The following is a 20740-nucleotide window of genomic DNA, read 5'->3' as shown; positions in this document are numbered from 1 at the left end:
TGGTTTTCAGGATATCCCTGCTTCAGCACAGGTGGCTCAGTCAAAGACTGTACCACCTATGCTGGACCTGGGATATCCTGAAAACCTTGAGGGCTGCTGTTGGCTAACCCTAGTCTAACCAGTGATGGACAAACACGCCACGATGCAAGTCCTCTTGTTAATAACAGACACGTCAGGGCCGCAAGATAAATGTAGTCAACACAAAATGCTTTGTCGTTAGTGGTTTATTTAGCACCCCACGCCGTGGAATTTTCTGTAAAACTGATTACACGCACTTGAGTTTAATGCATTGCACATCTACCCAACTGGCATCCTTCCAGTAAGGCAGGGGTTCTCAGCTCCAGTCCTCAAGACCCCTCAACAGGTCAGGTTTTAAGGATAGTCCAGCTTCCGCACAGGTGGCTATCAGTGACCCAGTCAAAGACAGTCACCTGTGCTCAGGCTAGAATATCCTTAAATCCTGACCTCCTGGGGGGTTTTGAGATCCCCTGAGCTAAGGGGCAACGCTCTGCAGACGAGTAGCAAAGAAAAATTAAAAATAAGGGAAAAAACATAAAACCTATATATTCAAGTTCATGAGATTTGTTGAAGGGACAGCAGCTAAAGGGGAGAAAAATAAAGAGTATTTACAACTTGGTTCCAATTCTGTACAGCGACACAAACAAAAACAAACATGGTGGACCCTTGACGACGCGCCGAAGATAAAAACAGCAAAAAAAAAAACTTAAGACGGATTAAAACAATTGCATCTTCGGAAATCCCAATGTCCTCTTTCTGTCTTTTTCAATTGTCGGATATTTTTCGGCCTGCTGCGCCACTCTAAATGATATCTAGTTATTGCTTTGCAATGCGTTGCAGAAAACATGGCGGGCGAGCGGGGGGATGATGGGGGAACAAAGCAAAAATTCTCCCCATGCTAGACGACGAAGAGAATAATCAGGCGCGCCATTTAAACGCTTGGACACAAAGCGTTGCCACTCACAGTTTTTATATCGTCCTAAAATGTAGCAGCGCTTTGCAGGATTAGACGGAGGGTAAGGGGTTAAAATTCCCGTGTTCCAATGAGCACCCCCAAAACCCTCCCCACACTGCTTTTGTTCAGCTGAGGTGGGAAGGGTGGAGGGGGGGGGGGGGTCGGGGTTATCCTCGGCTGCTGGCATGGTCAACAGCAAAGAGGTAAAAGGCAGACTCCACCCTCAACAGAAAGCAAGGGGGCAGCCATCTTTAATTGGTGATGTCTTCTGTTGAACCGTATCCAGAGAGGCTGCAGGGCGCTGGGATTCACCTCCGCTTCTCCAGGAGCATTCACAAAGCTGTTCTTTCCCTCCCTCACTTTTGCTGTCTTAAACGACGGGTGAGGAAGACTGGAAAGTGGGCAGGAGAAGCGGAAGGATTAGCGATGAGTCCCGGCGTCCTGCGGCCTCTGATATTCGCCATGTCAAATGACAAAAACTGGATGCAAAGGGGGGGAGGGGGGAGGGAATGACATATCATTTAATTCGGCTTTTACAATGCACATGATATTTTTCTTTAAAAAAAAGCATTCTGAAGGCTTCTCCAGTTAGGGTGAAGGAATAACCCTCTCCTGGACCCTAGCAGAGGGGGAGGGGGTAGGATAGATGCTCTAGGTCTCCCCAGCAGTGTGGGGGTTAAGGTGCGACACTGCAGTACACAGGAATCGAAGAGCGCGAAGAGACACAGAAAAGGAATTTGAAGGAGCGGACTACCACCCCCCCCCCCTCCCAGCACCAGCGTACTACCCCATATTTCTGAAGAGCCGAGGGACACCTCTGCCAGGATGAGTTTCTTGCTCCCCTGAAAAGAATGCCGCTGCCGCGCTGTATAATGATGCCGAGTATATGCGCACACTTCCACAGCTGCTCCTCGGGATACACATTGTCCTGAAATTATCTACAACATGCTGACTCTGTAGTGCCCCCTGCTGCCCGCTTACACGTTAGGGATGCACTGCAGCCCGCCGTGGCCTTGAAGGGGTTAAAGGGGAGCTGTGGGCAGCAGTAAATATATCGGCAGGGGGTTGGGGAGTGTATAAACCATACTCGGCACTGATTTATACTGCAGCGAGAATCAATTCCCCTGGCCACGATCCGCTGCTTAAGCTCCGTCCTGGTGCATTCACGTAGTAACTTGCCTTTCCGGCCACCACAAGGGAGGAAAGAGGGGGAGACGGATCCGGACGGGCTCACGAGAAGCTCTGGACGGGGTGACTGACCCTAATGCAGGCCCAGTAGATGGCGCGGCCCAAACACACCAGTGCCACCAGCAGCAGCAGCGCCCAGGAGGCGTAGATCCCACCAAATCTCTGTGCCAGGTGCCACGTGCCCGCCTGGGAGAGAGGGAGAGGAGGGTGGTCACATAAACGCTGTGGGTTTGGTTCTGGTATATAGCACAGGAAGGTTGTGGTGTGCGGTGTGGATTTGGTAAGAAGCAGTGAAGGTTGTGGTGTGCGGTGTGGATTTGGTAAGAAGCAATGAAGGTTGTGGTGTGCGGTGTGGATTTGGTAAGAAGCAGTGAAGGTTGTGGTGTGCGGTGTGGATTTGGTAAGAAGCAGTGAAGGTTGTGGTGTGCGGTGTGTATTTGGTAAGAAGCAGTGAAGGTTGTGGTGTGCGGTGTGGATTTGGTAAGAAGCAGTGAAGGTTGTGGTGTGCGGTGTGGATTTGGTAAGAAGCAGTGAAGGTTGTGGTGTGCGGTGTGGATTTGGTAAGAAGCAGTGAAGGTTGTGGTGTGCGGTGTTGATTTGGTAAGAAGCAGTGAAGGTTGTGGTGTGCGGTGTGGATTTGGTAAGAAGCAGTGAAGGTTGTGGTGTGCGGTGTGGATTTGGTAAGAAGCAGTGAAGGTTGTGGTGTGCGGTGTGGATTTGGTAAGAAGCAGTGAAGGTTGTGGTGTGCGGTGTGGATTTGGTAAGAAGCAGTGAAGGTTGTGGTGTGCGGTGTGGATTTGGTAAGAAGCAGTGAAGGTTGTGGTGTGCGGTGTGGATTTGGTAAGAAGCAGTGAAGGTTGTGGTGTGCTGTGTGGATTTGGTAAGAAGCAGTGAAGGTTGTGGTGTGCGGTGTGGATTTGGTAAGAAGCAGTGAAGGTTGTGGTGTGCGGTGTGGATTTGGTAAGAAGCAGTGAAGGTTGTGGTGTGCGGTGTGGATTTGGTAAGAAGCAGTGAAGGTTGTGGTGTGCGGTGTGGATTTGGTAAGAAGCAGTGAAGGTTGTGGTGTGCGGTGTGGATTTGGTAAGAAGCAGGGGAAGGTTGTGGTGTGCGGTGTGGATTTGGTAAGAAGCAGGGGAAGGTTGTGGTGTGCGGTGTGGATTTGGTAAGAAGCAGGGGAAGGTTGTGGTGTGCGGTGTGGATTTGGTAAGAAGAAGGGGAAGGTTGTGATGTGGGTTTGGTTCTGGTAAATAGCACAGGAAGGTTGTGGTGTACGGTGTGGGTTTGGTTCTGGTAAATAGCACAGGAAGGTTGTGGTGTACGGTGTGGGTTTGGTTCTGGTAAATAGCACAGGAAGGTTGTGGTGTACGGTGTGGGTTTGGTTCTGGTAAATAGCACAGCAAGGCTGTGGTGTGTGGTGCGGGTTTGGTTCTGTGCAATATGTACTGGACCCACTCACCACAAGTCCTGCTGCACCCACAGCCAGGAGCAGCCCCAGGAAGAAGCAACACACACATCTCTTCCGTGGATACCGCAGCCCGATGGAGGAGCTGAGAGGAAAATACACAGGGGGTCAGACAGACCTCTCCAAGCCTGCACCCGATGGGAGGCACCTCCCCAACCCACAATACTTACACTTTGCGACAGTGCGGGCAGCGGGCCAAGGTCCGGTCTGTAAACTCCGTCCACTGGGAAGAGAGACGTGAAGGGTTAGGGAGAAAGAAAAACAACTTTATGAAAAAGAGGGAGAGAAATAAAGAGTAAATCATTGGGGCAGCAAGGAGAGAGAGGGGAAGAAAGAGCGGGGAAGAGAGAGCGGGGAAGAGAGAGCGGGGAAGAGAGAGCGGGGAAGAGAGAGCGGGGAAGAGAGAGAGGGGAAGAGAGAGAGGGGAAGAGAGAGAGAGAAAGAAAGAGAGAGAGAAAGAGAGAAAGAGAGAGAAAGAGAGAAAGAGAGAGAGAGAGAGAGAGAGAGAGAGAGAGAGAGAGAGAGAGAGAGAGAGAGAGAGAGAGAGAGAGAGAAAGAGAGAGGGGAAGAGAAGGGAGAGAGAGAGATAAATATGTGATTTATTATTGAGCTGAGAAAAGAGAACAGGGGAGAGAGAAGAAAGAACAAGTCAGGAGAGAAAGGGGGACAGTGTGTGCCATACAAAGCCTCCCCCAGTGACGACCCTGTTACCAGGAAAGTGTTCTTGCAGTGTCCGCAGATAACTCGCACCCCCACAGGCTGCGGTTCGGGGCTCAGGGGCCCGGCGTGCACAGGACCCAGGTTAATGACTCGCTTACTGGTGAGAACAGAGACCTGTTACTAACCATCTATCAATTCCAAGTGTTTCCCAGTCAGCCCACTAGCAGCCCGTCATTACATAGCGCGGACCAGTCACTTACAAATCAGAACATTCAAAACACTCTTTAATACTGCACATCATTTGTCGGACTCATTCAACATCTCCCATAACTCCCTGGCCCCCCCAGCCTCCTTAATACCACGATAACCCACCGACCCTCGCCACACAGCCCCCAATTACCCTCCCCAGGGCCCTCAGCACTCACCAGTATGGCCTGGGGCAGGCTATCCTCTGAGACGTGACCTTACAGATGAGCAGACAGTTACAGGGGCAGCGTACATATTTCTTCCCAGGGGGGGCATTCTTTATGGGCTACAATGAAAGGGGAGACAGGAAAGGCACGATCAGTCCAGAACCCATTAGTGAGATCTTTCCCCCCTCCCCTCCGATGATCTCTTGCCCCCCTCCCATGATCTCTTGCCCCCCTCACCGTGGCTTCGTTACACACTCCACACTTGACCACGTGTTGGTGCATTTTACCCTCTACGTTGATGAGCGACTGGCACACTCTGCAGGTTATCATGGGCGCCGTGCCGCTTTCCGGGCTCGTCAGGGGGGAGTAAGGAGGGGGGTCCTCACCGGCGAGTACCGAACCGTGGCCGGTCGGGAACACCGGGAAACCTGGGGAGGGGAGAGACAGTTTAGGAAAAGAAAACAGAGATACCAAACAGAGAGGGACAAAGAGAGAGTTTAGAGTGAAAGAATAATGTATGTTATGTGTATAGAGCCATCGATGTACATAGCGCATCACAGCAGTAATACATGTGACATAATAATATAACATAATATGAATAAACACTTCAGACATAAAAGTAACATTAGGAAAAGGAGTCCCTGACCCAAAGAGCTTACAGTCTAAGTAGTAAGTAGGGAGAACTTACACAGTAGGAGGGTGTTATGTTGAGTGCGTCTGCAATGGGTCATGGTAGATGCATAGTGCTAGCCGAGGGAGCTACCCAAATGCTTAAATAAAGGGGAGGTGTGTTTTAAGGTGGGCCTTAATAGTAAGGAGAGAGGTTGCTTGTGAGATATTGAAGGGAAGGGCATTCCAGGTGTGGGGCAGTGAGAAAGGTTTTAGGCGAGAGGGGGCTTTATATACAAAAGGGGTACACAGAAGATATCCTTGAGCAGAAGACAAGAGTCAGGCAGGTGTACAGCAAGAAATTAGAGCTGCGATTTAAGGAGGAGCGGAGGAACGTATAGCTTTAAAAGTGAGGAGAATTTTGTAAGTAATATGGGATTTAATAGGAAGCCAGGAGAGGGATTACAGCAGGAGTGACGCCGAGACAGATTTAGGAGAGAATAAAGTGTGATTGTGAGTGTAATATCAGAAAAACTGGCTTCTACAAGCACCAGTCACTGTAACACAAAACTGGAGATTAGAAGAGACGCAAAATGACAGCATTTGGAAAAACGGTACAATAGCACCTATCCTTGAAAGGATCCAATTCAGAAAATGATGTTCTGGATGTAGGAAAATGTGGGGGATTGGTTAGGTTTTTATATGGCATTTAACACTTGGTGAGGCCTAGGAAAAACAGAGTGAGGTAGTGCTAAATCTAAGAATATAAGTGGTAATCACTAAAGGTGTGTGCTATGTGGCTGCCTGTGATATAACTCCGACCCCCAGGTCAGAGGAACAAGTGGGTGAAAAAGTGTTTATATCTCTGGCGTCCAACACATATAGTTAGAATACAAATATAAAGGATATATACAACCAGGACAGGCAGGTAGTACGAATCCAATACTGTATTATGCTATGTATTTTGTTTGTTTTTATTCCATGTAACGATTTCTTCACTGATTGGAGCACATCATTGGATTCGTACTACCTGCCAGTCCTGGTTGTATATATCCTTTATACTTGGTGAGGCCTGCAACACACAAAACACATCTAACAAGACATGCACGGCAAAGTGAATTCACCACTAGAACGACATGTCCATGTACAGCCTCTTCTTATAGCACTGGATGCAGGGATTATTCAAGCACGGATAGGTTATTATTCTTTACAAGGTGCCAAGATGTGTCACAGCGCAGTACAAGAGGCGTGAAACCCCAAAACTATAACATCCAAAAATATGACAACGCTGACTGACACATGAAAGGCAACTGTTTACAGATCTAAATAAATAGAGCAGCGTCCCAATCAGGAAGTGCCTGGTTTTATAGGAAGAATTGTGCATGTACACACGCCCTGAGCATTAAAGGGAATCGCAAGTCGCAAACCTAATGAGCTTTGCTCTTGAAGTTTATGAGCGGACAGAACAGTCACTGCACAGAAAGATGCTCTTTGAGACCCGATGCCGGGTCAAAAGTCACAGTCACTCCCCAGTGTCATCAAACAGCGTGTTCAGCTTTATATACCACCCAAGAGTTTTATCAACCCATCAACACTGCATTACATAGATTTACCAGTTTATTGATCTCAACGCACACGTCCACTGCTATAAAACAGATGTTTTCTACTGTATTGCTATTTTTGAGTGTAATATATATATATATATATATATATATATATATATATATATATATATATATATATATATTTGCTTTGCTAGTCCCATGCTGTGCTTAAAAGCTATGTGAACAGCGATGCGTCTGCTTAAATGGGCTCCATGTGAATGGATATTCCAGGCAAAAGGTGACACATTGTGTGCTCATTTACATAGTTACATAGTTACATAGTAGATGAGGTTGAAAAAAGACTTCCGTCCATCAAGTTCAACCTATGCTAAATTTAGACAACAGATACTTTATCCTATATCTATACTTATTGATCCAGAGGAAGGCAAACAAAAAACCCCATTAAGGGGAACAATTAATTCCTTCCTGACTCCAAGAATTGGCAATCGGATTAATCCCTAGATCAACATCCTTCCCATGTATACTTATTTGGTATATCCCTGTATACCTTTCCCATCTAAAAAGATGTCCAACCTTTTTTTTGAACAAATCTATTGTATCTGCCATCACAGTCTCCATGGGTAATGAATTCCACATTTTAACTGCCCTTACTGTAAAGAACCCTTTCCTTTGTTGCTGGTGAAATTTCCTTTCCTCCAACCTTAAGGGATGGCCCCGAGTCCTTTGTACTGCCCGTGGGATGAATAGTTCTTTTGAAAGCTCCTTGTATTGTCCCTGAATATATTTGTATATAGTTATCATATCCCCTCTTAGACGCCTCTTTTCTAATGTAAATAAATCTAATTTAGCTAGCCTCTCCTCATAAGTTAGAATGTCCATCCCCTTTATTAATTTGGTGGCTCTTCTCTGCACTCTCTCTAGTTTCATAATGTTTTTTCTTAGGATTGGTGCCCAAAATTGTACTCCATATTCAAGGTGTGGTCTTACTAATGCTTTGTAAAGGGGCATAATTATGTTTACTTCCCTTCCATCCATTGCCCGTTTGATGCAAGATATTTGCATGTCATTTCCTAGTATCCCTTGCTGCAGTGGAAACACTGTATGCTAGGTGATAATGGTTGAAAGGCAGGGTTGCAGACCTGTCTAAGACATGTGAATGTGCTCACAAGTGATATTCTTTATTGGCTATAGATATAGATATATACAGTGGTCGACAAATCACCAAAAAATCTACTCGCCGAACAAAAAAATCTACTCGCCACCTAGTACCAAACGTGTGCTACTTGGGCCAATAGGAGCTCGCCACGATCTTAAATCCACTCGCCCGGGGCGTGCAAATGTATTGGTTTGTCGAACACTGGATATATATATATAATGCTCTGAGAGAAATACCAGCGAGTCGACTTGAGAAATTTCAAGGCGAGAAATTTTCTAAGTCCCACTTTTTCCGGGGCCAAGTTCTGAAAAGAGAACGTAGCGGTCGCGGCTGGGAACGCAAGTCGAAAAGAGTACCAGGGCGTTTGGTACCATCTCCCGGTCACAGGATTTTGGCAGCTCCGGAGCAGATACAGTGGTGGCGTCAGTAACTTCATGCCGATTTGAGTTCCAGGACAAGTCCCGGTCAACCTAAAGACTTTGTTTTACCTTTGATTTCACCTAGGAAAGGTTTGTTGTGTAGCCCAGACCCCCAGTAAGTGTGTTTTTCTTCTGTATTTTGTAATCCACTGTGTGTACGTCTGTTTCAATGAAATAAATGACAATTTGTTTTGCTAACTTGTTTAGCTCAGCAAATGATCCTGGTAAAAAAAGTGTAAATACCTGGTGTCCCGTGACAGGCTTACAGTATATTTACTGGTACAAACGGCAGTTTATTTTTTTGGCTACAAATCCGATTTTCCCAAAAAACATTGAAGTGTTCTAGTTCTTTTCTTCTTTCGGTATTTGCAAAACAGAAAGCAGTGGGTCTTACCATGGACTAGGAGCAGAGAGAGTGTGTGTGTGTGTGTGTGTGTGTGTGTGTGTGTGTGTGTGTGTGTGTGTGTGTGTGTGTGTGTGTGTGTGTGTGTGTGTGTGTGTGTGTGTGTGTGTGTGTGTGTGTGTGTCTGCAACCGCAGTACCTGGAAGGTCCTTGGAGGAACTATTCATCCAGCAATGAGGAGACAAGGACTGAAGATTGTATGTATGTACACACACACACACACACACACACACACACACACACACACTACTTTGGGATGGTCACAAGAGTAGTACAGATGGGCCACGAAGTTCACCCTGTGCGTTACTTGGACCGGGTGGGCCGCGGCCCAACAGGGTGAATTTCCCATAAGGATTAACTCTGCGTCTCCCTGCACAACTCGTACAGGTGATCACACCGTTTTTATTTTTGGTACATAGGAAGGGGGTCTCCGGAGCTCAACAACATTAATTTCACGTCACGTGACCGAGACCGGGACAGCTTCTCTCTGCGCAGCTCTTCCACACCGGTGCGGCCCGGTAGGATTAACGCAGCAGGAGTCCCATTCAGAAGCAGGGACCCCCGCTGTGTTAATCCTTATAGGAAATTAGTCTACTGAGTTTTGGGGCGTAGGGGAGCAGCAATCGGACCGCGGTCAAGCTCCGTTCAGCTACAGTTTCCAAAGTTGACGTAAATGATACTCCACCTGTGTGTCAAATATATGAAGGACTAACACCTGTATTAGTGCAATAGCTATTTATTAAATATAGATCCACGTCAGGGTCAGTCTATATTTAATAAATAGTGATTGAAGTAATGCAGGCTATATATATATATATATATATATATATATATATATATATATATATATATATATATATATATATACATACATATATATATACATACTAGACACTGTTTTTAAGTATTCCCTTTGCTTGCTTCATTCATTGTAACATCGCCGGAAGAAAAGATCAGTGTATCTCGAAAGCTCGCACAAATAAAAGCATTTCGTTAGCCACAGAACGGTATCATCTATTTATTTTTTGATTATTGAAGCTCGGCTAACACGGTACTGATACCTCTACGTGTGTGTGTATGTGTATGTGTATGTGTATGTGTATATATATATATATATATTTTTTTTTTGTGTTGTTGTTGTTCCTGCTGTTGTTACCTGATTTCTTCAAGCGGATAAGACCTAAGTACAGCGGCTACGATTCCAGAATGCAAGGGGTTAAAAAACATCGCAACAAGGAAACTAGCCCTGCTTCAGGATTTCGGTAGCCCTGGGGATTCCAGACCGAACCCATAAAGAACCAGAAAAGACTTTGCACATTCACAGAAGGATTGGGGCTGGCAATTTGTGCCCTTGCAAAAGGACTACATTTTAAAAGACAATCTCCTGGTGTTTTGCACCTTTCTGGACATTATCCTCTGTTTCTCTACCTGTGAGTGTAATTATTAAGTTTATTCTGCAGTTGTCATGTGTTTGCCTATCAAGGGAATAAATCTCAGTTTATTTTGCTCAACCTGTTCTGCTCAATCAGGACCCACGAAATATAAATGTGTTATTAAGCGCGTCTCCCGTCACAGGCGTTTAAAACACATATATATACACATACATACACACATACATATATACACACACACACAGCATTTCCTGTGTGCTGTATTTCGACTGGAGTTATATAAATTAGAAAAATCCCTTAACCCTTCCACTGCCAGATGAGGGTACAAAGGAGTTGCAGCCCGCCTGGCAGCAGAGGTTATGCTCAGTAAAACTATACAGCGGTTAGATGCTTTTCCACCTACATTCTAGATCACATTTATTTTATTTTAAATGATGGATGTTTCTCCTGTCAAGTTCCAGTTAGCTGGCTGTTGCAAAATACAATGGTAAAATATTGTGAGAACAATAGCAAAAATAAATGAAAATCATCATAAGATAAATGATAAAATAAATTAAATAAATGAAAATCATCATAAGATAAATGATAATAAATGAAAATCAAAAAAATGAATCATAATAAAATAGATCCCCTCATTAGATCTGCAATGACCATGTAAACATGTGATCCACACCCCACGTGCCCAGCCCATCAGCAGCTTCACTGACCACCTCCCTCCCCCAGCCAATCAGTGCTCACCATCTCATAACCCCGCCCACCCCAGGCGGATTCTCCCTGCAAAAAAACCACCACGCTCCTTTGCCATTGGCTGGGATCCCGCTGAGTAGGTGGGACTTGCCTCATGAATAAGTGATAGAAAGGGGGGCGGAGCACTTACCCTGCGGTTTGTTGATGGGGGCGGGGCCCGGGCCGCCGTACGGAGGGGCTGAAGGGAGGGCGCTCCCCGGAGAGGGGGCACCGGGCCCCGGTGCTGACCCCATCCCTCCCCCATCGCTCAGGTCCGAGAGGAGCGGGGAGCGCTCTCCGTCCGCCATGTCCCGCGCGCTCCCTCCTCGCACCGGCTCCGCTTACCAGCTGCTGCTTCGCTGTCTGCTGACGCACCTCACACTGCGGCTGCGCGGCGGGAGGAGGGCCAGAGTCCCCACGCTGCGCATGCGCGGGGGGAGCGCGCGAAGCTGCGCATGCGCTGGGAGAGAGGGCGGGGCCGCGTGGCATCACTTGCTCCCCCCACCTCTTGAAAATAATACACTGCTCACGTGACACTGACCTGAGGCTGACCTTTTTTTTGTGTTGTAAAACTTTATTGAGAAAGCAACGCAACAACCGGTGACAAATCACTGCTATTTAATAACCCCTCACAACATGATATATATAAATATATGTAATCTCTAAAAATGTATGACAAAATATTTCCTTATTTTTTACAAAATTTGATATTTGACTCCAATATAAGGTTTAACTAATACTGATAACCACATTAGTTTCACGATACCCTACTGGTAATATTAATTTGCACAAAGTTAAAGAGTGCTTTATTTAGGAACTGAAATATACAATCTTGCAGAACGGCAAATATAGGACGTTCTTGGAATAAGGCCATGGGACTCGATGTTGTAAGTTGCAAAGGATCTTGCAAAACTCTGTTGTCCCTGCCATGGAAACTGTGTTTTGCCTACGCACGGTATTGTGAGATCTTTATAAACTTAGGGAGAAGGAGCGGCTCAGTGAGTGAAGACACTGACTGGCATTGAGTTTGGAGCAGGGGAGCCTGGTTCAATTCCCGGTGTCGGCTCCTTGTGACCTTGGGCAAGTCACTTTATCTCCCTGTGCCCCAGGCACCAAAATCATAGATTGTAAGCTCCACGGGGCAGGGACTGTGTCTGCAAAAATGTCTCTGTAAAGCGCTATGTAAAGCTAGCAGCGCTATAAAAGAGCAAACTATTATTAACTCAAACAAATAAGAATAAAAGATCAACATATAATCTAAAGAGACAATCTTTAGAGCGAGCGGCGGGATCAAACACATTGAGTCTATGGGACATCCATAGAGCACGTGAGCGTTGGCGCGGCTGGTTTTCGTAAGACAATTTTTTTTGTCTTTGTCTCCTGACGGTCAGGTCACGTAAGTGGTTCCCCCCAATGAGGGCGAACCAGCTCCGTGACGTCATCGGCCACGCCTCCCCGTCGTGAGGAACTGTAGTCCACCGATCGCTCGGCTGACAGGCGTGTGCGAGGCCATGCGCTCCGTCATGGGCGCGCCTGCACCAGGGACTCGGCCTTAAGAGTGACTATTTCTGCTAGAAATAACAGGGCACCAAGGCATGTCGTTCCTTTTGATTATAGGAATATGAAGCTGTTTTTATGTTACGTGACGTCATTACGCTGCAGGAGGAGGGGCCCCACTGCCGGCGTGCCTCCTTGGGCCCTGACAAAGGTAAGGCCGGCCCTGCGTGCAGATCATCATAATAAAACTTGTGTAGAACTATACTCTATTTCCTAACAAACCAAAAGATAGTACCAGCACTCTCTGTCTCACAGCTATAGATATAGGCGAATACCAGTGTAGGGAATATGAATAATTTAATGACACTAATAATAAACTGAAAATATAGCAACAATAGCCAATACGCCAATGCAAGAATAAATATCACCATAGAGAAAATGAAAAATTAAAGGGGTAGAGGGGAAAGAAGGAGAAGGGGAAAAAAACATGAAATAAAAGGAAAAAATCACAAAAATGGAAAAAGGAAAGCAAACTAGGGGGGCGACATTTCGAGGGGTGACCTCTTCATCTGGCCCATTCCCCCTGGTCCCAGAGGTACTTCCCTAAGCCTTCCCTTCCCACTGTCAAATAATCCCACACTCAGCTAATGATATACATCTAAAGTCTAAAGGGGGCACATCACATAAGCACTCGACAGGGCTCCAGGAGCTGTTGATAGAGGCTTTGCTTATACTTGTTCACTGATTGACATCTGATATCTGCATATGTTCTGTGTCTTTTACAATATTCTTGTATTTACATTTAGGGTTTGATATTTGATATCTGCTTATGTGATTTGCCCTCTTTAGACTTTAGATTTATATCATTAGCTGAGTGTGGGATTATTTGACAGTGGGGAGGGAAGGCTTAGGGAAGTACCTCTGGGACCCTTTGGGACCAGGGGGAATGGGCCAGATGAAGAGGTCACCCCTCGAAACGTCGCCCCCCTAGTTTGCTTTCCTTTTTCCATTTTTGTGATTTTTTCCTTTTCTTTCATGTTTTTTTCCCCTTCTCCTTCTTTCCCCTCTACCCCCTTTAATTTTTGATTTTCGCTATGGTGATATTTATTCTTGCATTGCCGTATTGGCTATTGTTGCTATATTTTCAGTTTATTATTAGTGTCATTAAATTATTCATATTCCCTACACTGGTATTCGCCTATATCTATAGCTGTGAGACAGAGAGTGCTGGTACTATCTTTTGGTTTGTTAGTACTTCTGAAGGGAATTAGGGTCCCTTCCTGTTCCGTGCACCCTGCAACCTTGCTGAGATCACCCCCCCCCCCCCCCCTTTCTACTATACTCTATTTCCTGATCATTTGGGAAAAGTCTGTTTCCTGAAACCTGCCTTTGGTGAATCTTAAGCTTGGGTCGGTGACCAGCGTCACTGCTTGACACAAGTGTCACACGTTCTGACAACTGTAACACACCTAAACCTATGTACCTATGTAGACCCGCATATGACACCATAACCTTTTGGCTGTAGACTTCTTGAAAGCCTTCTTCATTGTCCTGCCACTGCTCCCTATCCTTCCCCTTCTCCTGTTTCCAGCATCTCTGCCCCCTGATCCACGTGAAAAGAACCAGCCAGGGACATGGGCTAGGAGGCCACCGATCCCACAGTTTACCCATCCTCCATCCTGACAAAAAAAAAAGACAATCGCTGCTATTCCGATACACATCCACCACCAAAACATCGATCTTTCTACGGAGCAGGACCCATTGAGCTTGCAAAGTTCTTGGTTCATCACTGAAAATACTGCTGAGCTACACAAGAACAAAGTATTACTATTATTATTACACTGTACTCGGATTCTTCTGGAACCAGGATCACATGTGGGATGTGAGTGAGTCCAGTGGTTTAACTCCTCCCCTTTTGAGAGCTCACAGAGTCCTTTTATTTTCTTCAACTTTAATGGGGGAGTCAAAAACAAATATAAAGGGTACTTGCAGATGGTAATGTGTGGTGAGAGAGGGCTTCTCTATGTGAAGGTGCTCTGTTATGGGGGGACGGTAAAAAAGGATGGCCTTGCAGGGGTGTAATGGAGGAAGCATGTACTCACTAAGCCAGCTAGTTAATTCTAAAGCACATGTTCCTGTGGCTAGCAGGAAGGGTCTAAGGACCAACTAACTGCTATAAAGGCAGGGGAGTAGGATTGAACCAATCTTCTATCTATGAGGATTGGAAGGTTGTCAGGGCAACCAACTAGAAATGTTTGAAGGGCAAATGTGGTAATAATGTTGCTTTACACATGCAGCTAGCTGCTGGAACCGGGAGAATTACAGGCAGCTGAGCAAGGGAGACAGGAATTGTCAAAACTGCAAAGGGAGACAGAAAATGCGTAATCCTGTTCCAGGACACGGATGAAATACCCTGCACACACATAGAAACATAGAAAGTCACCTGGTCTGTCCAAGCTGCTGTGAAGCCTCAGACCCTGCTAAATCCCTGGGTTTCTTCTTCCTTATGTCTGTACCAAACAATTTAAAATTCCTCTATTGTATTATCCCCTCCACCTTTGCTAAGAAGCGGTTCCATGGATCTACTCCTCTTTCAGGGAAGAAGAACTTCCTCCTCATGTTTCTATCTATATTTAATAAACATTGTAGAGTTATATGGGCTGTATGTTAAAGAGTTTAAGCAAGATGTATGCCGGAAATATAGGAAGGCTTCTAGAAAAAAAAGAATGATGCATTGTAACATTGTAATACTGACCATTTAAAAGCAGTGGTACACTGGTGCCTTCCCTGCTTTTTTACCCCCAAAAATATTTTTTAAAGAGATTAACAATCTAAGGGCTGTTATATAGTGGCCGTGTGCGCTACGCCGTGCGCGCGCGTGGCACTTATAATTGGCTGAGGTTAGTCAGCCCTTCTATACAAGGGCTGCGCGCGCGCGCGCACGGCAGTGAGCGTGCATCCGGCTGACAGTGGGGAAGACAGGGTAAAGAATCTTTTCGCGCCGCAACCGGCACTGAAATGTATGTGTGTGTGTGTGTGTGTGTGTGTGTATGCATGCATGCGTATGTATATGTGTGTGTATGTGTGTGTCTGCACAATTTTAATAAATATTTTATTTTTACCAAAGTGTTTTTTTTTTTTTACATAAATAATAAATTACACATACATACGCCCACACCCACATATACATACACACAAAAAGCGTGCGGCACGTGCACGCGCGTTCGCACAGGCACGCGCGCACGGCCGCACACTCTATAGAACAGCCCTAATTGATTTCCTTAAGCAGATGTAACGATGATTAGAGCAAATATTTGGCTACTTTTGTTTCTTTTGAAATTGAGCACAGATTATTTTTATTGTGGGCCTCGGAATGGGAAACTGTTTGTCAATCAAATGTTTCTTTACCTTTATCCCACTGTGTCCTTATCAGGGTAAATACACAGTGACATCAGACAGGAGGGAGCAGCCAGAGTAAATAAAACCCCAGTCCAAGTCTCAGGTCTCCATGTTCAAATAATAACGCTAACAAATGAATTAAAAACATGTATAGGTGTCGGATGTGGGTATCAATCAATCACCCAGATGCGACCACTTAACCATGTCACTGCCAGTAGTACACTTTGCTTCTAGGAGGGACTGACCCCTTAAAAATGTCACTGCCATTAGTACACTTTGCTCCTAGGTGGGACTTAACCCTTAAACATGTCACTGCCATTAGTACACTTTGCTCCTAAGAGGGACTGACCCCTTAACCCTGTCACTGCCATTAGTATACTTTGACCCTGAATGGGACAATGCACTGTGGCTGTTTCCCCCGCCCCCATTTAATCACCAGAATATTAGGGATTAGGGGTTAAGGTTAGGGATTTCCTCAAGTGCTCCCCTGCATTATCCTCGGCTCGGATGCAAAAAGAGCTGAGAGGAGTTCAACCCAGCAGGGTAGTGTTAATGAGCCTCCATAAGAGGGAGAATCAGTGGCTTTGTGAAGTTTTACCGTGCTGACACGTCCATGAAGGCGTAGGCATAAAGCAATGAGTTCCTTAGGATGCACCCTGGCTCTGTATCACCTAGTACCTAACTCCTTCTTTCTATGGGAGATTGTATTCCTCCTCCTTACATCGGATTATTAGGTATATTAGAATCTTGGTTAGATTGAGGGTTAGGTTGGCATACTGGGGTTAGGTTGGTATATTATAGAAATGGTTATGCTGGCATTATTAGATTACTCTGGCATGTTATGGAAAGGGTTATGTTGGCATTATTAGGTTAAAATGGGATGTTAGGGTTAGGATGGCACGTTAGAGTTAGGCTGGCATTATTAGGGTTAGGATGGCATGTTAGGGTTAGGCTGGCATTATTAGGGTTAGGATGGCATGTTAGGGTTAGGCTGGCATTATTAGGGTTAGGCTGGCCTTATTAAGGTTAGACTGGCATGTTATGGAAATGGTTAGACTGGCATTATTATGGTTAGGCTGGCCTTATTAAGGTTAGACTGGCATGTTATGGAAATGGTTAGACTGGCATTATTATGGTTAGGCTGGCATGTTATGGAAATGGTTAGGCTGGTATTATTAGGGTTAGGGTGAGAGAGGGAGAGGATACACAAGTTATAATCATTAGGGTCCGATATAGTGCAGCATTGCCCAAAACAAAAATGGCGGCTGTCTGGAAGGAGCGGTGACGTCACCGGCGCCGCGCCGGAAGTATAGAGGCATCGCGCCCGGCAGGTGAAGCCAGGAGAGTAAACGCACAGACCGGGAGGTGAGGTTCCGGTGCCTCTCCTACCCCAGAGAGTGACGCCCTCTTTTGGGGTGTTACATTTTTGGGGTCTCCTTGGGATGGAGTCAGGGGGCTGTCGTTGTCATTACCGGGGGGAAGGAGGTGGGGCCTAATTGGCAGGGAAAGGGTTCCTGTTTATAACTGAATCCTAATGCTTATGTGGTACACATTCTAAATGCAGACACCGAATATACCCATAACCAGTCACCGATACGCTATTAGAGTATAAGGTACTGTACAAACATAACAAACAGGCACACCATAAATATGCAAAAATTATCTTTTTGGCGCAACCTTTTGGCTACCCACTTGAGCCTTGATGAAGACAAAATGTAGGGCCAACAAAATATATATTTTTACATATGTATGGTATGCCTATCCCTTGGATATCTATCTATCTATATACACACACACACAAACAGACCATGCTATGTGAAGGTCTGCAAATGCACACTTGCCTATACATAAACGGTATAATGTTATATACTGTTCAAATTGTGACGCCTGTGGTTTGTATGGGTGATATTCCCCTGGCCAGGAACCCAGTGTTGGAACGTGGCAGGGATTTCCTTTCCTATTGTCTGATTTTGCTACGCTTATTGTATTATAATTCCCTGTACTGTATTCTTTGTGAAGCGCAGAGTACACTTTTGGCGCTATATAAATAAACACATACAATACAACGTGACCCAGAAAAGCGGTTGTGCTGCTCGCGGGGCAGGAAATCCTCCGAACAGGGACATGTGCTCTGCGGAGCTGTACGTCTAATGTCTGTCACTGTTGTGACAAAGGGTTAACGGTCACCTCTGTCCCCAGATCGCAGTGATGGCCGCTCCGTCCAATCTGGTAGTCAACCGTGGCCGGCGTTTTAAGTGGGCTATCGAGTTCGGGGGCAGCGGGTGCAGGTGAGAGAGACATATGTGGGGAAAGTACAAGTAGCCCAAATACAGGGGATAAAATAGATGGGAGTCGGTGCATATGGGAGCCGAGTGTTGTGGTAACTGCACTCTGAAGTGAGGGATTCACTTAGAGACCGGTCTAGGCTATATTTATTACACGATACACCTTAGTGTGTGTATGTAACTTCTTAATGTATGACCATTTATCACTGCTGTGGGCAGCACAGCTGTTTGATACCATGTCTTGTTTTCCATATCTTCTTTTTTTTTTTCTCCCCTTTTTCTATCTCCCTCATTCAGGGGTCGGGGCGAGAGGGGCGGTGTGCAGGATAGTATATATCCTGTAGGATATTCAGACAAACAGGTTCCAGACACCAGCGTGCAGGAGTCTGACCACATCCTGGTAGAGAAGGTAAGAGGAGGCTGACCCACCTCTAGGACTGGGCAGTGCAATAATATGGTATAGCTAGGACATAAGGGGTTAGAGAACATATAGCCACACAGATACAGAGCTCCAAACCTGTGACTGGACACTACATGGTAACAATGCCCATGTCTAGGACTAAACAGGGCATGAAGAATATCTAGGTCTGGACAGTACACAGATTTACTCTTTCTCTCTCGTGTGCAGCGTTGCTGGGACATTGCTTTAGGACCTCTCAAACAGATCCCCATGAACCTGTTCATCATGTACATGGCCGGCAACACAATCTCCATCTTCCCCATCATGATGGTGTGTATGATGGCGTGGCGACCCATCCAGGCGCTGCTTGCAACTCCAGCCAGTGAGTGTCACCTTTTGTACACATCTTATAACTTTGTCGCACAATGTATATATTGGGGACACACAGAGATCCATCCAGGCTGTGCTTGCAATGCCAGTTATTGAATGTAATCACCATCAGTGTGGTTAAGATTCTGTGTGGTGTTTCTGGGTGAGATCTTCTGCAGTTAATCTGACTCTTCTCACTTTTCAGCCTTTAAACTGCTGGAGAGCTCAGGCCAGCGCTTCCTGCAGGGATTGGTCTATCTGATTGGGAACCTCCTGGGCCTAGCATTAGCAGTCTACAAGTGCCAATCGATGGGGCTTCTGCCCACCCATGCGTCTGATTGGCTAGCGTTCATCGAACCACCAGAGGTGAGTCTTACCACTCTTCACTGGTCCCATGGTGAGGCTTTTTCTGTGTTCATCCAGGCTTGAAAGGTACCAAGTTCTGTATCTCTATGCTGTTCAGTCTTGTGTGCTAGGCCCTGCCACATCACTGCCCTAAAGATACCGGACTTTACATCAGCATTACCCATCCTCAGACATACATCTGTAGTCCCTGTCGTAGAGGTGTCCGATACTGCATCGGATCTGCCCTCGTTGCCCTAGAGGTGCCAGATTCTGCATCCCTCTGCCCTAGAAGGTGCTGATGTCGCTTCCCTGTCCTCTCCTTTTCTTGCAGAGAATGGAATATACCGGCGGGGGCCTCGTATTGTGATGGACACTCCAAATAACGCACCGTTCCCCCCACCTGGATCCTGTTTTTCTGTCGCCCTCTAATAAATTATTACATGTCTGATTCCTCCCTTGTTTTCACCTTTCAGGTTCTTTCTCGCTCTCTCCCCCAACTCCACTGCAGGTCACACCTGGGTCATTATAAAACTCTTTATTCTGACCTTAGTCACAGAGTAAAGAACACGTGCAACCAAGTAATATCCCCCCCCCCCCCCCCCCCCCCTGAAACAAAGCAATATTCAAACAAACAGTTCCTATCATCACACATACAGAACACATTCAATTGTTGTAGTGGGGAAAGGGAACACGTGGGTACCCTCCCTCCCTGCAGTCATCACTACAGCTTCAAACCCACCGCAGCCAGAGGGGCCTGCAAAGTATCGCAAGCCCCTGCGGCAGCAAAAATGTGGAATGTTGTTTTTTTTGTTGTTGTCAAACTTCTACAAATAAATTAAGTAAAACAACTCCTTTTTGCTTGTCTCGTTACAAAAAAAAAGTTAATAGTGCAAAACGAATAAGCTGTGATTCTTACCACGTCTGTGTGTTTGCGCGAGTCCTTTTATCTGAGTGGATCTCCGCCCAACACAAGGGTAGCTGAATGCGGTATCCATCTTATGCAGTAATAAGTGACTTTACCTGATGGGGATTATTATTGAGGGGTGACAAGAGACCCTGATGAATTTGCTCATGAAATGATGAAAGGTGCAAACGGTGACATTGTATTTGGGGGGGGCAAAGGGAGGGAAGAAAACGCAACTTTTGTTAATGCCCCATTTCTGCGAAATCATTTGACGGTCTACACCAACTTCTTTGCACTGTAAAATATCTGCCTGCATTTGGGCAAATGGGTTTTGTTGCTAAATGTCAAAGAAAAATAATCAATAAAAAAAATACTTATTTTTCCTGTGTCTTTTAAAATAATTTTTGCCCCAGTTTGCAGATCTCAATATAACGAGAATTCCAAGATGACATAAAAAAAAGGGAATATTGGTGCTGCATAGATGGCGATCTTTTGAGTATTTGCACCTATAGGTGCAAGAGCAAAATTAGACACATTGCCCCGTTAACCACTTCTCTCTAGCAACGAAGAGGTTAA

General features: G+C 45.7%; 2 protein-coding genes across 3 annotated transcripts; one reads left to right on the top strand and one right to left on the bottom strand.

Moving 5' to 3' along the window:
* Window positions 1-208: 208 nt before the first annotated feature.
* PIP4P1 (phosphatidylinositol-4,5-bisphosphate 4-phosphatase 1) lies at window positions 209-11367 on the bottom strand. Its single transcript, XM_075568730.1, has 7 exons — window positions 11117-11367; window positions 4934-5124; window positions 4709-4815; window positions 4335-4440; window positions 3794-3846; window positions 3618-3708; window positions 209-2347 (listed from the first exon to the last, which is right to left on the bottom strand). The coding sequence occupies exons 1-7, from the start codon at window positions 11271-11273 to the stop codon at window positions 2204-2206; spliced, it is 849 nt and encodes a 282-aa protein (XP_075424845.1). The 5' UTR covers window positions 11274-11367; the 3' UTR covers window positions 209-2203.
* Window positions 11368-17083: 5716 nt separating this feature from the next.
* Window positions 17084-20108, top strand: EMC4 (ER membrane protein complex subunit 4). Of its 2 annotated transcripts, none has more exons than XM_075568722.1 (6): window positions 17084-17226; window positions 18061-18149; window positions 18444-18555; window positions 18775-18928; window positions 19121-19281; window positions 19592-20108. In XM_075568722.1, the coding sequence occupies exons 2-6, from the start codon at window positions 18070-18072 to the stop codon at window positions 19625-19627; spliced, it is 543 nt and encodes a 180-aa protein (XP_075424837.1). In that variant the 5' UTR covers window positions 17084-17226; window positions 18061-18069; the 3' UTR covers window positions 19628-20108. The 2 variants fall into 2 exon arrangements, with proteins under 2 accessions (XP_075424837.1, XP_075424838.1); XM_075568723.1 differs by having other exon boundaries at window positions 17212-17346.
* Window positions 20109-20740: the final 632 nt, after the last annotated feature.

The sequence above is a fragment of the Ascaphus truei genome, chromosome 13 (assembly GCF_040206685.1).
Source record: "Ascaphus truei isolate aAscTru1 chromosome 13, aAscTru1.hap1, whole genome shotgun sequence".
In the NCBI taxonomy this organism is placed as follows: domain Eukaryota; kingdom Metazoa; phylum Chordata; class Amphibia; order Anura; family Ascaphidae; genus Ascaphus; species Ascaphus truei.
Note: the sequence above shows the minus strand (reverse complement) of the source record. Positions and strands in the feature narration are given on the sequence as shown.